Source organism: Adiantum capillus-veneris, chromosome 11, assembly GCF_014529385.1.
Source record: "Adiantum capillus-veneris isolate H3 chromosome 11, ASM1452938v2, whole genome shotgun sequence".
Taxonomy (NCBI): Eukaryota; Viridiplantae; Streptophyta; class Polypodiopsida; order Polypodiales; family Pteridaceae; genus Adiantum; species Adiantum capillus-veneris.
In genome coordinates this window covers 23529893-23551096 of record NC_140941.1, presented here as the reverse complement: position 1 = coordinate 23551096, position 21204 = coordinate 23529893, and the positions used below count along the sequence as shown (strand labels likewise).

At 45.3% G+C, this 21204-nt stretch overlaps 1 protein-coding gene across 4 annotated transcripts in view; it reads right to left on the bottom strand.

The window, feature by feature from the left end:
- The window catches only part of LOC147446999 (callose synthase 10-like), a 315061-nt gene that overhangs the window by 240853 nt on the left and 53004 nt on the right, over window positions 1-21204 (bottom strand). For all 4 annotated transcript variants that reach the window (XR_015189580.1, XM_086522908.1, XM_086522907.1 and 1 more), the window contains one exon: window positions 18329-18448. Coding sequence is in view for 3 of the 4 variants with exons in the window: in XM_086522908.1 (XP_086379034.1) it covers window positions 18329-18448 (120 nt within the window). In the remaining variant the exon portion in view is untranslated. The remainder of the gene's footprint in view (window positions 1-18328; window positions 18449-21204) is intronic.

The window sequence follows — 21204 nt, the reverse complement described above, 5'->3', positions numbered from 1 at the left end:
GTCTTCCTCAGGTGCAGAGAGGCACGCCTAAAGCTAAATCCTAACAAATGTCATTTGTTGGTCACTGAAGGCACACTTCTAGGCCATGTGGTGTCTGCTAAAGGTTTAGCGCCTGACCCAGAGAAGATCGTGGCAATCTTAAAGTTACCACCTCCCATCAGCCCAAAGGGGTGCAGAGCTTTGTAGGCCACACAGGCTATCATCGCAGGTTTATACAAATGTATGCACAGGTGGCTCAACCCCTAACCCGCCTAACCAGTGCTACTGTTCCCTTTCAATGGTCAAATGCAGAGGCTAAAGCTTTTGCATACCTCAAGAAACGCCTCACTGAAGCGCCTATCCTAGTAGCTCCCAATTGGTCTCTCCCTTTTCATGTGCATACTGATGCCAGTCAATTGGCTGTGGAGGCTGTGCTGACTCAGCCTAGTAAGGAGTACAACCTGGATCGCCATGTTCACTATGCAAGTCGTCTACTCACCAAGGCAGAGCGCAACTATAGCACCACAGAAAGGGAAGGTTTAGCTATTGTGTATGCTCTGCAAAAATTTCGGCATTATTTATTAGGGGTCCACTTCACAGTTATTACTGATCACCATGCCATTCGCTATCTGCTCAACAAGCCGCAAGTTGCAGGTCGAGTATGGCGATGGCTACTCTTATTTCAAGAATTTGATTTCGAAGTGGTACTCAGGCCCGGCAAACATCATGTCCTTGCCGACCACCTCTCTCGCACTCACATGGGTGAAGAAGCAACGGGGGTTGATGACGACTTTCCAGATAGCAATCTCTTTAAGGTGGATACAACTCCAAAATGGTACGGCGATGTTTTGCATCTGCTTTCTACTGGCGTGTATCCAGAGAACGCTTCTCCACTGCAAAAGAGACGACTGTTGTTGAAGTCTGGGCCATTCACTCTGATTGGGGGCCAACTATACAAGTCAGGACAGGATGGTGTTCTGAGGCGGTGTGTCTCCCCTCATGAAGTGGAGTATATTTTGGAGGATGCCCACAGTGGTCCCACTGGTGGCCATTACCCTGGTCATATTACTACCCAGAAGATTCTCCAATGTGGCTTATGGTGGCCCTATATTTTTGGGGATGCAATTGCCAATGTAAAAGTATGTGATGTGTGTCAGCGTTTTGGCCCTAAACCAAGCAAGCAGTCAAACTGTCCTCTGCAGGTCTCTTTGGCCCTAAACCAAGCAAGCAATCAAACCGTCCTCTACAGGTCTCTATGGCATGGTAGCCCTTTGAGAGATGGGGCATTGATTTTGTGGGTCCAATTAGTCCCTCCGCCCAACCAGGCAATCGGAAGTATCTACTAGTGGCTACAGATTATGCACAAAGTGGACAAAGGTACTGGCAACAACGGATTGCACTGGCACTACTGTCGCCAAGTTTCTCTACGAAAATATTTTGTGCAGGTTTGGATGTCCCCTGGAAATCACCAGTGATAGGGGTAGTCACTTTGTGAATGAAACGATTTCAACCTTACTTGCCAACTACAAGATTTTTCACCGAAAATCTTGTTCCTATTACCCTAGAGCAAACGGGCAGGCCGAGAGCACTAATAAGGTTCTCATAGCACTTCTGCGGAAAGCATGTCATCTTCATCCTGCGACTTGGGCTCAAGCTATCCACGGCACCCTTTGGGCATACCGAGCTTCTTTCAAAGCCACAACCAATCACACCCCATCTCAATTAGCTTTCAGTTTGGAAGCTATAGCACCCTTTGAATTCAACTCAAGGTCTCCGCGAGTCGGTAGTCTGCGTCTCAATGGAGATTTGGGGTCGGCATCTATCTCTCGTCTTTACTTTTGGGATGAAAGCCGAAGTTTGGCTTCCCTGGCTCTGGAAGCAGAGCAGCTTCGTCGCAAAGCATGGCATGATCGCCATCTCCGAAAGCCAAAAATAACGCAAGGAGCACTAGTGCTACTTTATCAAGCTAAGTATTTGAAAAAAGCAAAGAAGTTGGTCCCAGCCTAGCAAGGGCCATACAAGGTAATGGAGATTTTACCCCAAGGGGCCGTACAATTAGCCACCCTTGAGGGAGTTCAACTGACTTTAGTCAATGGATCTAGAATCAAAAGCTATCATTCTGTATGTCGACGGTCAAGGGGCAAAGTCAACTGTCGATCTTCGCAGAATCCTCAATCCTAAACTGGATCTTAATGTTCCCCATCACTATCTCATACACCCTCCACTTCTCCTGCTTCTACTGCTTGTATGGGTATGCTTTTAAGATTTGGAAAAACCACTCTGTGTCAGCATCTCTTGTACCCTCTCCTTTCTCTCTGGTCCTTCGCCGTTCTGGTTTGAGGATAATACAGTTCTCACTCTTGTTGAGGTTCACTTTGAGTCATCGATCTTGGATGATATTTCAAGAATCTTGGCTGATATTTCTTAATTAACACTGCTCGCTTCACTCTGCTTGCTTCTTTTAACTTTGATTTGGCCGACCCACTATCTCAACTGACTAATGCTTTATTTAAGCTTCTGATCATCTCTAGTGCTCCTGACATGGCACTAAATTAATTTTGGTATTATAGAAGTCTAATTTCTCCAGGTGGGTGTGCCATTTAATTGTTCAGTAGCAATTAAAACTTCGAATTTTCTCTACCTCAGATTCAATTACTCATCTTTCAAGCAGTAGGACTCGCCGAGAATTCTGATCTACTCTTAGCCCTGTCTCGAACTCCCCCTCGACCTAGCCTCTATGGGCCTCAACTTTGTCTGCTTCTCAACTTTGTCTGCTTCTGGCTCTTAGCTCGCTCGAGCAGTGCAAGGTGGACCTCGCCCTTGGGCACAGCTGGCCTCGCAACAAACCTCCCCTCGCAGGAAGACCTCGCCCTCCTCTCGCCCTCGCCCTCTGGCCTCGCCCTCGCCACTCAAAGTCGCCACTCGCCCTCGCCTTTGGCCTCACTGCCTGCTGATGACAGCCTCGCCCTCGCCTTGACCATGTTGCCCCTCGCCCTGCTGGCCTGGACCCCGCCCTCACCCATGCTGCTCTCCACGTAAGCCCATTAGAAAAAAGAAAAAAGCCCCCGTACTTACCTGGCTTTAGAGTCCAACTCAGCGTAAAAACAAGCCTCACTTTAAGAGAAAAAAAAACAAAGCAGCGCAAAGCGTATTCTGTGCAAGCGTTTTCAGCCAGGCTGACTTCCCTCGCCAGGCAAGGCTCTCTCTCCATCACGAGGCGTTCCTCCAGGCGTTCTCTCTCCGTGCTCCATGCTCCTCGGCCGTGCTCCTTCACCACCCAAACGTTGGATAGTACTCGAAGGTGGCAGCTTGATCTTGACCTTGCTACATGTATTTGGTTGTGGTCGCAACATGTATCCCAGTGTGGGTTAGAGAAATTGCATCTCAGTGGGGTTTATTCTGCTAGCTCTCCGTAGTTGCAGAAAATAGTGGTATATGTATCAGGTGAAGACTTAAGAACACAGGTTACAGGTTTTTAAATTTCATCAATTGCAGATTCAGTACAAAAGATTCTCTGGTATATCAATATAGTTCGTACTCGGAATCGAGAGCAGCACCTCCAGTCGGAAGAAGAGTCCTCTGCCTCCTCTAAGGATAGCTCTGACAATAAATCAGACTATACTCCTAGTTCAGAGCAACTTTCAGGAGAATCTTCAGAGGAAGATTCACCCCAATCAGTCACTGCTGGCAAGGTCACCACTCTCCAGGTGCCTCGCCCTTCTGGTGCCATCTCGAAGGTACCTTACTAATGATCTATCATTTACAAGCGCCAAACCCGGCACTCAAAGATGTGTTCTCTCAGTAGCAAATGATACACCTAGGTCTCCAAAATTTGGCTCAGGCCAATTTGTCCTGCACAATCTCCAGTGCCAAGCTGAGTGCCCTCTTGCTTACTTTTTCAAAACTAAATGGAATTACACTCACAGTGGAGGATACTGGACATGCTATGGGGATATTGAATGTGCTGGCACCTTTGCCCGCCACAAAAACCTTCTCGAATCTCTCCCCGGAGGACACTACAAATGCGTACCAAGAACTGTTGCTGCACTCACATGGAGACTATCACAGGAATCAGCAGCTGTATTCAATTTTACAGTATTATTTTTTACTGCGCGCACCGGAAAGAGCAGTAGTTCCATCTTCTCCACGTTCTCCAGAAATATGCGATGCATTTTTTTGTCTCTGCCATTGCTTGCCGTATCCGTTTCACCATCTGCTGTTTAGGGCGCTACAGGACAGAGCAAAGCGATTTTGGACTCAACGTAAAGGAAAAGCGGAGAGGTTCAATTGCTATGCAACCCCTGGTATGTATTGGGTAGTGCAAATTATGCAGCAAAAGGCAGATGCAACCGTTGTTCTCACTCTGCAAGATGAAGCCAAAGAACAAGGCCGTTCCAACATGGCCAAAGGGAAAGGCACCTTACGCAAGAGGGCAAAAGTACAAAAAGATTCGACAGAGCAACTAGCAACACTACCCTTCTCTTAATCACAAGTTAAAATCTCTGACATCAATACTGCAACACCAAGAGTGAGCATGACTACTTCTGTGGCTACCTCTACTTTTACACCAACTCTTGTGAGTAGTGTTGCAGGCACCAAAACACACGCTCCATTCGTGTCAGCAGTACCACCTACTACTACTCTTATTGCAGGGGCACATAGGGATATTGCAGGGGCATCTAGCTCTGGGACACCTACCTCTGGGCAACCTGACATGTTTGCCAATTTTGTGCCTCAAGCCGACAGACTTTTAGATGCGGACAGAAGAGCCATTTCAACGATTATGGATGCAGCCATCTCATTGCAAGGTACCAACGGTCTGCATTGCGCTGTCTATGACAGTATGCAAAGGGAAGTGCGCAACCACCTTCAACGATCGATGGATAGGGACATGTTAATTGCTCAGGCTCAAGATCGCATAAAGATTCTCACTCAACAGGTAGTGGACCTCAAACATATTGTTCGCACTCAACAAATACAGTTAAAAGAGGCAAATGATATGGCCGCAATTCAGGACCTTTCTCCTGTGGTACATGCAGTGTGTCCCTCATGTGCCAAATACCAATCTATAGCCATTTCACAAACAGCTACAGCTACAGCTCCAGTTTCTATACAAGTTCCTGCTATGGCAGGACAGATAAAAACGGATGTTTCCAAAGCCCATTCAGGGGATTCTCAAGCAGCTGAGAAAACAAATCCTACCACTATGGAGTCTAAGCCAGCAGGATCGGCTTCATCACAGTTGCATGGACCCTCTATGGCCTCCCCCTCTCAATCCACCTCTTTCCCTCAGCACTTCTACAGCTTCCCTGGATTCCAACCACCTGTTCCACCCTCTCAGCCTACTCACTCTTTTCCTGGGTTTCCACCTGTCCCACCTTCTCAGCCTACTCAGTCTTTTCCTGGGTTTCCACCTGCTCCACCTACTCACCCTACTCAGTCTACTGCTGCTCATGGCCACTCCATATCCAATGTACCCTCCTCATGGCCACTACCCCCCACCATACACATGGCCTCCATCTCCTTACCCACCTTTCTACCAGCCTCCTCCTCCTCCTCCATCATCCGACCACCAACAGTAGATATCACCTTTTGGAGTTTTACCAGTAGTAGATCTGGTTGCCGATCTTTCAGTTCTTCAGTTCTGCTCTCCGGGACGGGAAGCGGTCTTGTGGCGGGCAACCTGTAGCAGGCTACAGTGTCACTTTCACAGGACAGTTAGTACAGTTTGGACTTTACAATTGGTCTTTGGTCTGGTCGGTTCACACTGGACGGACTCACTGGGTAGTGACACGTGGCAGGGATACGGCGGTTTAGTGGACATCGTGGCCAAGTCACCACCGCCACCCAGTGGAGATAGACTTAGATGATGTCATTTATGAGCCGTTGGTGGCTCTTTATGGTTGCATATATGAGTAGTAGCAGTTTGGTCAGGATCATCTTGGACGTAGTCGTCTAGAGTGAGTCGATACACAGCACTCACCATCCCGGCACATCTGAGCCTCGACACCCTCATTGTACCTATGAGTCCTGGGCTGGAGCTGAGTGTGCTGCCACGCCAAAGTCTGTGTCAGTTCTTTGAGATAGTCGAGTCATATGTTCTGGTCTGCTGTTATATCTTTGTGAGTCACTTGATGTCTATTGTTTCCTTTCTTTTCAGTCTATTTGAGTGAGATTGTCATGCACATTGCACTGAGGACCACCCACTGTAGAGAGCACGACACATTATCCGCGCTACAACCCTAATTTCTGGAAACCCTAACCCTAACTGCTGACTGAAACCCTAATTTGGTTGGAAACCCTAACACAGGCGGCTGAAATGCCACGTGGCAGCAGTACGGTATTTCCGGAAATTGCGGCGGAAAACGTTGAGCTGGAAAAAAAAGCACTTTTGAGCGACGCAATTTCAGCTTTTTGGCTCTACGCTTTGGAGATAGAGAGAGGAAGGGAATACTTGCTTTATTTTACTCTCTTGTGAGAGAGAGAGAGAGAGAGAGAGAGAGAAGTTTTGCTTTGAACTGGAAGCTTTTGGGGCTCTGCTTTTGGGCATCCCTTGTAATCTTTAAATAAGCGGTGAGGGGCTCACTCAGCAGAGCATCTGGACACAGAGTTTGAGAGTGAAACCCTAACCGCTCTTTGTACTTTTGACATTGATTTAATACATAAAGAAATACCGAAAGGGGCGCTAGTCTTTGGGGCCAATATCTCTAGGCACGGAACTCCGCCGGGCCAGTGCAAATCTATTGGGATCTGTGAATTGTTTTGAAGTGGTTATTTGGTGCTGTGGTGATTGATTCTTGACTTGGAGTGTCCAAGTCTGTTACAGTGGTATCAGAGCACGGCCGATTTCTCTTCTACCGGAAATCCGATCCCCAATTTTTTTTCCGCGGCACCTATGGCTTCACGCAAGGATCAGTCGACTCCCTCTGATGTGGGTAGGAATCACAACAAAGATTCCGACAAAGAGTATGGCCCGCCTCGCTCCTACTCAGGCGGAGCGACGAGAAATGGAGCGTCGTCAATTGACCGACGATGCAACAAAGATGATACTCAATTTTGCGAAGGACCCCAAATTCACAAATATATGAGCGAGACTTCTTTTCAGGAAGTGCACGAGAAGTGGCAGAAAACCACTACACCACCCCCGAAACCCGCTCTCAAGAAACCTTCTTCTCACAAGAAATATTCAGAGGAAGGAATTAGAAGAGGTGGTTGATGCAGGGATTGCTCAGCTTTTGACATGCAAAGGAAAGCCAAAAAGCACGGCAAAAAGCAAAAGAAAGGCACTGACTTCCCGGGTTATTTGGGTCGCCAGTCGACATGAAACAGAAGAAGCGTGTTCACTTTGAAGGAGTACCCAGTTCTTCTTCTTCTTCTTCTAACACTTCTTCTAGCTCTTCAGATTCAAGCGAAGAAGACAGAAAAGGTAAAAAGAAAAGCAAGAAACAACGCTTCGGAAAGGGCAAGAAAAAGGCAAAGAAGGTTAACTCGCCCAGAGAGTGACAGTTCTACTGAGGACTCATCTACAAACAGCTCAGATTCCGACGACGAAAAGTTTTATGCGAACAAGAAGAATTTTTATAAAGCCAACCACTATGACTTTCTGGAAGATAAAAGCAAGAAAGTCCGAGAGTTTAAGGAAGGTGGACACTCGATCAAATTTGATACTTCTTCAGGATACTCAGATGCTTCGAAGGCTTTGTCTTTTATACAGCATTTTGACATTCCTTTCACGGGAGGACGCTACTTAGAGCACTCCAAGATTCGGAGAGTTGCCTCTTACTTTAAGGGGAATGATCGCACTTGGTGGTCCACGCTTCTTTTAAACAAGACTCCGCCAGTTAAATGGCTGAAATTTAAGAAGCTTTTTATTTCTTCTTGGTTGATGCAAGAGTATGAACGAGATATACGAGTTGCTTAGAACCATCTTCGAATGAACAAAAGAGATACAATTAATGCTTATTGTGAGAGATTCTGGAGCTCTTTTCTACCCGCCTCTTCATTCAAGAAGATCTCATTCAGAGAACAGATTGAGCGGTTTACCTTGGGTCTACCTATAGAGATCCAAGATCACTGCTTGGAACAGAAGTGAGCTTCTATTCAGGAGTTGATGAGTCATGCGAAGCGGGGCTTTGCCATTCACTCTGGCAGTCTGACCTACCCCACAGATGAGGCCATGACACAACGAGCCGAACAGACTTCTGGGAATGAAAGTAGAAAGAAAAAGAGCAACCCAGAGAAAAAGGATGCACAACCCAAGCTTACTCCTCAGGAGCGAGCTCGATTCATCAAGGAGGGGAAGTGCTTTGGATGCGGGGAACATGGACATATCTCCGCGAAGTGCCCTAAAAAGGCACAGAAAGAACAGAATGATAAGGACGACGACAGGCCTGAGAGTTCGAGAGAGCTGAGGAACGTGCACGAAAAGGCAAGATGAAAACAAGACTGGTTCCAGATTGTGTGGGGACCGATCCCGACACCATGGACGAGAGTATACAACTTTGCCGAGCTTGGGGCAAATTGAAAGATCAAGAGGCCCTGATCTTCTTTGATGGAGGAGCCAAGGCCAACTTCATTTCACCGGAATTGGCGGCGCGGCTCGAGATCACTCCCAATCGGATGGGACCACTTGCGGAGGCAGTTCTAGCGGCACCCGGCAGGGACGTAGCCATTACACCTGTCATTTGCAACCTTCGGTTGCATTGTCAGGGGTATTTGCGGCACGAGGACTTCTTCATAATGCCTTTGGAGGGTTGTGATATTCTCTTAGGGATTCCTTGAACAACGCCATGGTCGATTATCGGGCGTGGAAAGCGACTTTGACTACAGAGAAGGACAGAACAATTGTACTTGATATTAAACTGAACAGCAAGTCTGTCCCTATTGTATCGGCTTCAGCCATTTCAAAATTAATTAAATCCAGTCTGTTTGTTTACTCAATCTTTATGAAAGAATTGAGCGATAAGGATAGGACAAATATGTCTAAACTTGATAAAGAACGCCAAAATTTTCTCCACTCTCACGCCGATTGCTTCTCAGAAGGCCCACCAAGCGAGTTACCACCTGCTCATCCTGAAGATCATACCATTGATCTGATACCTGGAAGCACACCACCGAACCGGCCACCTTACCGTGTGAGCGGAGCACAGAATGAAGAGATTATGAACCAAGTGAAAGACCTCTTGGAAAAGGGTCTTGTCCAGCCTAGTACTTAACCGAATTGCTCTCCAGTGTTGTTGGTTTTGAAGAAAGACGGATCTTGGAGAATGTGCATCGATTATAGAGCTCTCAACAAAATCACCATCAAGAACAGATTTTCGATTCCTAGGATTGATGGTATACTCGACAGGTTACAGGGATCCTCGTGCTTTAGCAGCATTGACCTCAAGAGTGGATATCATCAGATCCGAATCGCGCCGGGAGACGTCTACAAGACAGCCTTTCGGACTACTTTTGGGTTATTTGAGCTGTTGGTGATGCCTTTTGGCTCAACCAATGCTCCTGCGACATTTAAACGGATGATGGACAGGATTTTTCAAGAGTACACGCTATTTGTTGGCACTTTCTTTGACGACATTATTGTTTTCTCCAAGAATGAGGCAGAACACAGAGATCATCTGCTTCAGGTCTTTCAAGCATTACGAGATCACAAGTTAGTGATTAATGCAAAGAAAAGTGAATTTTTCCTACCAGAGATACACTTTTTGGAACACATTGTCTCAGCAGCAAGAGTGCAAATGGATCCGGCCAAGATACAGACTATACGTGATTGGCCCGATTTGAAGAATGTCCATGAAGTTAGAAGCTTCTTGGGACTGTGTTCGTACTATAGGCGGTTCATATGAAAGTTTGCAGAGGTTGCTTCCCCTTTGCATATCTTGACACAGAAAGGAGTCCCTTTCTCGTGGGGATCCACAGAGGTGACTGCCTTTCAGACATTGAAAGAGAAATTGACTACAGGACCAGTTTTGACTTTGCCGGACTTGCAAAAGTCGTTTGAAGTATATTGTGATGCTTGTGGTCGTAGTCTGGGTGCGGTCTTAATGCAAGAAGGCCATGTCATTGCTTACGAGAGCCGATTGATCTCTAGGCCAGAGATGACAGCACAGATTTATGAGAAAGAGCTTTTGGCAGTTATCCATGCTCTTACTCAGTGGCGGCATTACCTACTCGGAGCCGATTTTACTGTCTTTACAGACCATCAGAGTTTGCGCTACTTCTTGTCACAGAAGCAGCTTTCGGAAAAGCAGATGCGGTGGGCGAACATCTTGTCACAGTTTCACTTCCAGATTGTCCACGTGCAAGGACAGAAGAATGTGGTGGCAGATGCTTTGTCTTGGAAGCCGTTGGTTCTAGCTATTTCCGCGATACATCATAGGAGCTTCGAGGATATGGTCGATCAGTATGCCACAGATACAGATTTTGCAGATATTTTCACACGGATACGGGATGGGGAGACAGTAGCAGGATACTCCATTCGGGAAGGCTACTTGATGAGAAAAACCATGTTGTGCGTTACACAGCCGTGGAGGGAAAAGGTTATGACTGAATGCCACTGTCCACCTTTTACGGGTCACCGCGGCATTGCTACCACCATGAAGGGGGTAGAGAGATACTTCTTTTGACCGAGACTCAAAAAGGATGTGGAGAGTTTGTGCGCATTTGCTTAGTATGCCAGAAGGTCAAGTTTGACAGGCACTAGGCACAGAGATTGTTATAGCCTTTACCCATACCCACCCGCCCCTGGGAAAGTATTGCAATGGATTTCATTTTTGATCTCCCCAGAACACAGAGTGGTCACGATGGTATCTGGACTATTATTGACAGATTTAGCAAACAGGCTCATTTCATTCGAGTGAAGAAAACATTCAAGCCGGATCACTTAGCCAGATTGTTTGTGGCCCAGATCTTTAGATTACATGGCATGCCTGAGACGATTGTCTTCGAGAGAGACCCCAGATTTACGAGTTTGTTTTGGAAGGCAATTTGGGAGAACATTGGCACGCGGTTGCAGTTCTCGTCATCGTTCCACCCGCAGACTGATGGGCAATCTGAGATTGCAAATTCAGTGGTTCTAGATTTATTGAAGTCTTATATCTCCGATCAGAAGACTCAATGGGAAAAGTACTTACCTTTGGTGGAATTTGCCTACAATAACACGATACACTCTTCGACGGGGAAGGCGCCATTTGACATTGTTGAAGGTGCTGCGAAGGTTCCACCCTTCCTGAGCACGAAAGATAAGATTTTTGAAGCGGATGAATATACGCGAGATTTGCAAACGGCTTTTGCCAAGGTTCGCGAGACTTTGCAGAAGTCTCAAGAACGACAGAAAAAGGCAGCGGATCGCCATCGTCGCGACTTGAAATTGAAGGAGGATGATTGGGTGCTCTTACGTTTTGAGAAGGCACGCCTAAGAAAGAAAAAGGGAAAGGAGAGGCTTTTTCCAAAGCTTAGTATGCGATACTATGGACCTTTCCAGATCACTGAAAAGATAAATGATGTCTCCTTCCGATTGAAACTGCCAGATACTTGGAGGATTCACAATGCATTTCATGTGAGTCTCTTGAAACCTTTTAAGGGTGATGTGCTTGATGATGGGGAGCCTGATGAGCAACCCGAAGTGGAAGAAAACGAGGAGATCCTTGTTCCTGAACAGATTTTGGCACATAAGGATACAAAGACTAAAGGTAAAGTCCAAAGGCGGTTCTTGGTTAAGTTCAAGAACTATCCTGCATTGGATGCGAAGTGGATGGAGAAGGAGGACCTAGCAGATACTCCTCAGATTGTGAAACTTTACCTCGATGCTTTTGGTTTAGCATAGTCTACTCGAAACGGAACCCAGAATTCAACTTGGCCGGAGATCTAGTGCAGTGGGATGCACAAAAGGGGAGTCACTCCACTCCTTTGTCAACAGATGCCTTGATTTAGATACTAGAGTCACTGATGTCTCTTTGAGCTTCAAGGATACTGAAAGCTGACAGTATTCTGCTGTAGGACTTTAATGAAATGGAATTCCTGATTATGATACTGATTTGTTCTTAACTTCTTTTAAGTGCAAGAACTAATAGACGGAATGACTGCAGTATTTTGGTCTGATTGATCTCGAATAGACATGGTTGCAATAGCGGTTAGTCAATCGGACATCGATAAGGTCCCGATTGGATCTAGATGCGATTGCTAGCTACATTGCCGATAAATCATGGTCTAAGATCCGAATGAATGTTGAATGTCATGTGATGTCATGTGATGTCCTGTGATGTCGTGTGATGTGACTCTCGATTTGGTACATGTGCTAGATGTGTGTTCCTAGTACGTAGGTACTAACAATCAGTTTCTGCTAAGACGGTTTATGGCTTCTGTCGGTTTTGCAGGCGTAAACGCGGTCGATTACAATGCTTTCAAGAGAGGCATATGTCACAGAGTGATGACGTGGCTACCGACAGAAGAAATCCTAATTTCTGCCAGAAACCCTAATTCCTGCAAACCCTAATTTCTGCCGGAAATCCTAATTTGCAGAAACCCTAATTTCTGGAAACCCTAACCCTAACTGCTGGCTGAAACCCTAATTTGTCTGGAAACCCTAACACAGGCGGCTGAAATGCCACGTGGCAGAAGTACGGTATTTCCGGAAATTGCGGCGGAAAACGCGGAGCTGGAAAAAAAAGCACTTTGAGCGACGCAATTTCAGCTTTTTGGCTCTACGCTTTGGAGATAGAGAGAGGAAGGGAATACTTGATTTATTTTACTCTCTAGAGAAGAGAAGTTTTGCTTTTGAACTGGAAGTTTTTGGGGCTCTGCTTTTGGGCATCCCTTGTAATCTTTAAATAAGCGGTGAGGGGCTCACTCAGCAGAGCATCTGGACGCAGAGTCTGAGAGTGAAACCCTAACCGCTCTTTGTACTTTGACATTGATTGAATACATAAAGAAATACCGAAAGGGGCGCCAGTCTTTGGGGCCAATGGAACTCCGCCGGGCCAGTGCAAATCTATTGGGATCTGTGAATTGTTTTGAAGTGGTTATTTGGTGCTGTGGTGATTGATTCTTGACTTGGAGTGTCCAAGTCTGTTACAGTGGCTCCAATGTTGGGGAGCCTTCAAGCTGTCAAGCACATCATCACGCTCCTTCCGCATCGGGTGTCTCCGTTGTCAACCGTCCTTGTCGCCAATCCACCCTCAATGAGAATTGGAATCCAAGATTGAAAGAAGAGATGGATAGATCAGTGCCTCGCTCTTCTACCATGACTACATTGCCTTCCACGCAGCTCGGTGAGTGCAAAACTTCCAGTTCTATGCACAGCTGCAAGGCCTCTTTGATTGCATACTAATTGGATTCTCTATTTGTAATAGCTCTTCATATTTCAAAGCTATGGTTACAAAAATTGGGGAGTATGGGCCTCCTATGAGCCCCAATCATCGAACACACTCCACACGACCTAACTTAATAGGGAAAAACAAAGTGACAAGCAAGCCGCAGAGACGACAAGGAAACTATGGGCTACCAATGTAGTCTCCTCCATTGTCGACAAATAGAGCAACACCCCCAAGAGCTCCATCCATGGAGTGGTTTCCTGTTCTCAAGGGGAGGGGGAGATGTACTTCATGATGCATCCGGCATTGGAAACTCCTCCCAACATTCATGATGCCAAATGGGCGACGACCATTGAGATCATTGGGCCCGAGAATGTGGTGGGCATGGTTGCGCATGGAGAGGCATCAAATAGGGCAGTTAGGGCTATCATCAAGCGCACGTAATCACAACTCACCTTCTCATTTTGCATGCGGCATCGCCTCAACAACCTTCTCAAGGACATAGGGACATTGTCATGGATTGCACCAATATTGAGGAGACCAACCATTTGGTCATCTTTGTCCTCAACCACCAAAAGATGAAGCATGCATTCTCAAAGCGGAGCTCTCTCTCTCCCCCTCTTAAAGTATTCAGAAACCCGCTTTGCCGACAACTTACTCATGCTTGGCCACTTGTCCACTTGTGGTGGAGTGTTGGAGGGCTATTTCTCATTGATGAGTATCCACATGCCAAAGCCTTCATCCAAAATTGCACAGAGTGTGAAGCCCAAGCCGACAATACCGAATGGTAGAAGAATGTGAAAACGCTTGATAGTATGATGAAGCCAATTATACACCTACTTCGGGTCATTGATGGCATGCAACCATGCATTAGGCAAAGTCTGTGAAGCCATGGATTGAATGATAGAGAAGCTTGACGATCTTATGGGGATGCCGACGATTGCGAAGAAATCAAGTCCTTGTGTGTTTTTAGGTGGAATGGCCACTAATCTCCCCTACATGAAGAGGTGGTTGTAGCCCTATGGGCAGTTTCATTGACTAATAGAAGGATCTCTTTCTCGGAAACAAAATATATATATGTATCTCCCCTACATGAAACATCCTTCGTGGTCGACCAGAATTTCAAGGTAAAAAGCAAGAGAGTGATACAAAGGTCATGAATGGGTTCAACCTTGTCTTGAACTACCTTTGTCCTCACAAAGACCATCAGCACAAGGTCAGGGATCAACTCTCTCTCTATCCGCAGAAGGGGGGCGGCACATACGATTCTACTGATGCACAGTTGGATTAGGGTGTCGCTATGATGGGAGGATTATGGATCAAATGGGCGTTAGTTGCAACAATTTTCCGTCCGTGTTCTTGGCAAGCCATCAGCTCTAGTTGCTTGGAGAAACTTTGGAGTGTACAACCACATTGCCTCTAGAAAGAGGAACCGGCTTGGGGTCCAAAGGGCCAATGATTTAGTGTTTGTGAGCACTAACTTGTGCATGCTTTCCAAGGGACAGACAAAGAAGGCAGATCCCTTCACTCACTGGGAGATGACACACATCGAGGTCAATTCGGCCAATGAGCATTCAAAGGACGAGGCAGAGACAGAGGCACCTCCTGAACTGAGTATTGTTTCAAGATGTGGAGATCCATATTCCCCCTTCTCATGAAGCAAGCACTTTAGGGATTTGATGAGCCATTTTGGGCCTACCCCCTCCCTAGTTAGACTTTACCTTCTTTTGCCTCTTTATCACCTACCATTTGAGCCCTAGAGGCATGTACTTATCTACTTGTATTCTTCACCATGCCATCGATGTTTTAATGGCGTATTTTGCTAGTATGAGTCAAGTTTTTTTGTCTATTTCGGTGCAATTCAATGCTCAAAGTGTTCTTATTTGTATGGTGCATACGTGTAGTTCAAAAAAATGAGAAAAAATTGATTTTTTTGCCATTCGGGGCATCAAACCTATTCGCTAACTTTTGACGTCCAACCCCGACCATATTCCCCGTTCGCGTTCCCCATACCATGTTTCTATGGGATAATGTCGAATGTGGAAAAGGTTTGGTGAAGATATCAACATAAATATCTAACACAAAACAGTAATTAAGTTGAATAGTATCATCTAGGGTCTGCCCGCGAACAAAGTGATATTGTGTTTCTATATGCTTGCTTGAGGCATGAAACACCGAGTTCCTCACAAACTCGCAATGACTATACAACTCTAATTGTCTGTGGTCATCAATTGCTTCTTACTGCTCCATGAAATTGCTCCGCAACCATATGAAAATGTGTGATCTATTGTGGAATGTCGTTCATCTTGATCTCCACCCCAATCGGATCACTCCATCCTCTAAAAGAAACCCTAAATTCCATACCTCCAGCAACATATCAGATGCCCAATGACTGAGACTATTTCAAACAGTGCAAGATCCAAAGAGCGTGCTCCAAATAAGAGAACCAACCAGCTTCTGATACTTTGTAGCATCAACTATATCTGAGGGGTCATACAACTTCAGGGTGGGATCCAAGGGAGAAGATATCGGTCTCCACGCGGTCATACGAAATGCCTCTTAAGAGTTTTTGGACATAGTGTTGCTGAGAGAGAAAGATGCCCCCCTCTATATGCTATATCTCCAGTCGATAAAGTAATGAAGCAAGCCGAGATCTTTCATCTCAAACTTCTTTGCCAAGGTCTCCATGGTACAGCCAATATCCAGATCATGGTTACCAATAATCACAAGAGCGTCCACATAAATGATAATAAGGTTCACCAATCGTGTTAATCCAAGTTTGCAGAAGAGCGATCAAAGCAATATCATAGCAAGAAAGAATCAAATTCCACGTACCATGCTTAAGTATCTAGCTTCAGGCTATAAAGAGCCTTCCGCAGCCTATAGACTATTTTGCTTGATCTTGGAATTGAGAATCCTGGAGGTTGCTCCACAACACCTCCTCCTTTAAGTGGCCGTTAAGAAAGGCGGACTTAACATCCATCAGAAGCATAGGCCATCAATGATGGGCTATGTGGCCGTTAAGAAAGGCCGACATAAGATTCATCAGAAACATAAGCTATCAATGATGGGCTGCTAGAGAAAAAACTGTCTGAATAGATGCCATCTACGAGGTCGATGCAAGGTCTCATCATAGTCTACTACCAATCTCTAAGAAAAAACCCTTGGCAACAAGGCATGCATTGTGCTATTCCAAAGGCCCATCTGATTTATACTTCTTCTTGTAGCCCCACTTGACACCAATGACCTTCCGCTTTGGTGGCCACAGAAACCACTCCCATGTGTTATTCCTGTAGATGGAATCAAGATCTGCCTCTATGACCTCCTACTAGTTTGGTTGTGAAAGGGCCTCATCAACTATAAGAGGTTCTCTATCCTTTTCCATTGAGGACATCACGGCATAGTTAACCAATAATAAAACTCCCTTTGTCTCAACATTCTGCAATCATCGAGATTGTCTCCTAGTGACTGCATCATGCCAATCTCAAGGAAAGCCTCAAGTAGAAGCATCTTGGAATGTCTCCAATAGCCTCTTTGGTAACTTGACTCATTTGCCCCAAGAATCATGAGCTACTGGTATCTTTTCCTCATCATCTGCACCATGGTGAGAACCATCATCCACTGCATCATCATGCGACTGTGCATCCCCCTCTAGACCCTAAGGGACAGTAACCGAAGAAGAGGGTTCATCAACCATAGGAGAGGAATCATCACCTAGAACAAGAGAAAAGCCTGGGGTTAATGACGAAGCCTTGGCAGCAGAAGCCTCCTCTGAAGGAATATGATGGTTGAAGACTACATCTCCACCCATCCCAAAGATGCACAGAAGCCTATATTCTTAACATTAACTTCCCCATGCTTGCTCAAAAGGCCTTTTTGCTGCCTACATTTCATCGACAAAACAACCCTGGACTAAGATGTAAACAGCACTATGTAGACACATGAGAATTTGTATGTAACGGCCAGTAGACACTTAATTATATGGATCTCAAACAGAGGTTTCTTTTTGGCATTGACTCACATGTACACTCCCTATGGGGTCCTTTTGGCAAGTTGGTGGATTTCTTCTTCTTTATGTTGCAATTTCCACCCACGTGTTGAGGCGATACTTCACATGTTGTACCGTTGTTCTGATGCTCAAGGTTTTGTTCGTGAGCTTACACAAAAGCTGTAATATTGTTTCCCTCATTACCATTTTGGAAGACTCTTCCGAAGTTTTGGCCAATTGAATCCACCATTACCAGAGTACAACAACTTTCCTGCTTGAGTGCAATTCCCAGAACCTTGGGCTGTTTATGATGCATCAAATTCAGCAGGCTTTTCATGGTGGCTGCAATTATTCACTACTTTTGTACTCAGGTCCTTCAGTCTCTGCGTGATAGTTTCCATTTTGGAGACATTGCACTTCAGCAGTTTGAGGTTTTCTATGATTGTTTCTAGCCTTTTGGCCTGGCTTCACCCATCTTGGATGGCAATGTCTTGTATATTAGTGTAATCAAGGAAATTTAGTTTTACCAAAAACAGTGTGTGTGCATGAAAATGTGTGTCCACACACACACATGCAGCCTTGGACAGAAATGTTGGCTTTTATGTGCAATTGCATAATTGAATCTTGATGTAAAGCTGTTGAATTAACAATATAATCAATTAATCGACCCTATATCAGTCTCAAGATGAACTCGATTATTGATACTTCATAAGAATCTGTTGCGCTCATGAAAGACCCAATTTCTTTTCTGAGTTGTTTCCAGTATGAGAAATTCTAGAATAGGTGTTTGTCAAAAAGTTACATTTCAAAGCTAGTGGATGGTTACCAACAAAGACTAATGTCAAAACCCAGTTAAGCATCAAACTTTCAATGACTTGCCCAGAAACCAGGAGCACAAACAATATTTACAATCTGACAGCACCAATATTTTCCAGTGACATGCTTTCTACAGACAAACAAATGTCTTTTCACCATATAAACATGCTTTGCTTTTTAAGGACAACTTTCTTCCACCATATCAACATTGCAAAAAACAAGAGAATTTGTTTACCTTCCTCAAAACTTTATATATAGGTTCTATGACCACCTCTAAAAATGATTTCTGTTCGTCTTTGAAACAGCTGTCACTTATCAAGTTTTTTTCAAGCATGCCCTTCAGTTTTTTTGCAAACTGCACAACATAAAGAAGCTTCAATGAGAAAGCGTTGTGGAAATTTCTGACTGAAGTAAAGCAACAACTTGAAGTTCACTATTCTCAATCCCCTATTGCTTGACTTCTTTTCCTTATCATAAGAAGAAAGAAAGAAAGAAAGCTTTTCTAGGGGCCGAATTTGACCTATAAGACAAAAAAATATACATGTGTGTGTCCTCTGGTTATCCAGCAAGTTCTGAAAATGAAGTTGCTACAAAACAAAATAGACCAACATAGGGGTGTGTGTATATGTATAAGAGGGGGAGGGAGATGGAGCTTTAACTCTAGTGATGTGGAACTATATGCATAGGGAAGTACAACCATGATAAGCAAAGGGCTAGCTAGCTCCATCCGGTACCAAACCGGGGGTGTAGCATGGCATCCATGTGTGGGTAGGGAGTGAAGATCCCGTGCATCTATCTCCCTCTGTCTGCTCTACTCATGTTCCTCTTGCAACTTATACACCATATAAGCATTGGCATAATCCGAATAGAGGTACCTGCCAAATCCACGCATGCACCTCCTTCACAAAGAATGTACTCTGATATCTTGCCAATGAGTTCCTCTTGCAACTCATACACCACATCGGCATTAGCATAATACGAATTAAGGTACCTGCCAGATCCACGCATGCGCCTACTTCACAAAGAATGTAATCTGATATCTTGCTGATGTAGAAGCCAAATAGATTCAGTGAGAGTGGGAACCATTGCTTGTGACCTACTAAGAGAGAGAGTCGATACGCCAAATCATCTCTAATGGCACACTAAATGTTTGGTGGCATTGGAAGAGTCTTTTATGCGGGACTAAGTCAAAGGCTTTGGTGAGAATCCATAAAGCAATAATGTAGTCGCCTCTTCTGCGCCTTTGCCTAATCAATCAAGAAGCACAAAGGAGTGTGGTTGATGCTAGGGAAGGCGCATCTAAAACCTTCCTACCAAGTGGTTCATAAGCCCTCGCTCTCTATGTATAAACTCACCTCTCTCTCCAACCTTGCTCCATAGAGCTTTGCCCATGTGTGGCCAACCCTAATGGTCTAGTAGTTGTCGGGTCGAGAGTGTCCCCGGATTTATGGATAGGCACAATGGTGTGCCCAGTCCACTCTACTCGTAATGCCTAAAGAGCAAGGTAATGTAAGGAGCAAGGTTGCAAACAACATTTTTGAAGTGATTACTCCGCATGCCTGTGTCACAAAATGATGACGTGGCATGTCCACCCGAACAAGACCCGTTTGGAAACGGAGAGATCTAAAGTTTATAAGTTGTTCCAACTTTTAGGGTCCCGTCGGATGGGGCCCTTGGGGACGCAAGCTGTTTTAAAAAAAAAGGATCGTGAAGTATTGCTGACCTGGCAGGCTGTACGGACAGCCCTGCGAATCACGCTGACAATTGACGTGGCATCCATACGGATTTTCGCAAATTACGGAAGCTTCCCGAGCACGGGGACCTGATGCTTTTGGAACCTGTACTTTTTCATGTAACGGCTTTTGAAAGTCCATGGGCCTAAAAATTGATTGCCAAGGTCTCTTCCTCTCTCAAATTGGCTTGGGAGCACTGAGCAAAGAGGACCCTCGGATATTGTACTTTGCTCAAGCACTAATATAAAAATAAACACCAAAAGGGGCGCCAGACTTTGGGGTCAATACCTCTGGGCACGGTACTACGTCGGGCTGTGTCGTCTCTCTCCTAAATTGTGATAAACTCTATTAAGTGATTTTAAGTATTTTCTCGTGTGTCGTGCCAAATTCCCGACTTGGGATGTCCAAGTCTGTTATAGTGATATCAGAGCTCAATCGATTTTTCCTTCTACAGGAAATCCAATCCCTTCTACCGCGATACACATGGATTCAGTCAACAAATCCAGCATGGATCTAACCAATTCACCTGACAACGGGTGAGAATGCGGAAGATTCGAATGGACGACGCCCACCTTCTATCGACTCGAGAGAAGAATATGGGTCATTCCCACCGACGGAATATGAATGAATGGAGATGCAGCATCAACAGCAAGTTGACGCTTGTGCTCGGCAGATGCTCCAGTATTCAAAAGATCCCTAGTATGCAAAAATTTTGACCAAGCCTCTCGGTGGCGTAGAGCCATTGACTCACCTCTGAAGCCAACTTTGAAGAAATCACCTGCCCCACGGGTGTACACGGAAGATGAACTTGACGAAGTAGTAGAAAGGTGAGTCAATCGACTCTTGAGGACCAAGAAGCATCCGAAGAGATGCAATCGAGCAGCAAATTACCCTGGATATTTGGGTCATAAGTCTACTTTTGCAAATGCACTGAAGACATGCTTTAAGGGTGTTTCCATTTCGTCCTCATCTTTATCCTCTTGACAGTCCAGACAGCTCTTCCTCCTTTGATTCTAGTGATGAGGACAGAAAGGGCAAGAAACAAAGGAAGACTCAAAGACACACCGAGAATAAGAAGGCGGCTAAGAAGAGAAGATCCCACCGAAGATCTCGGAAATCTTTAGACAATTCTGAGGACTCATTGTCTTCTGAGAGTTCGGACTCCGATGAGCAGATGTTTTACTCTAAGAGGAAGCACTTCTACAGAGCCAATCAATATGACTTCCTCGAGAACAAGAGCAAGAAGACCAAACATTTCAAGGAGGGTGGACAAGCACTAAAGTTTGGTACTTTTTCACGCTTTCAAGATATCCACAAGGCCCTCGCTTTTATTCAATAGTTCGACATAGCTTATTCTGGAGGGCGCTATTTAGAGCAC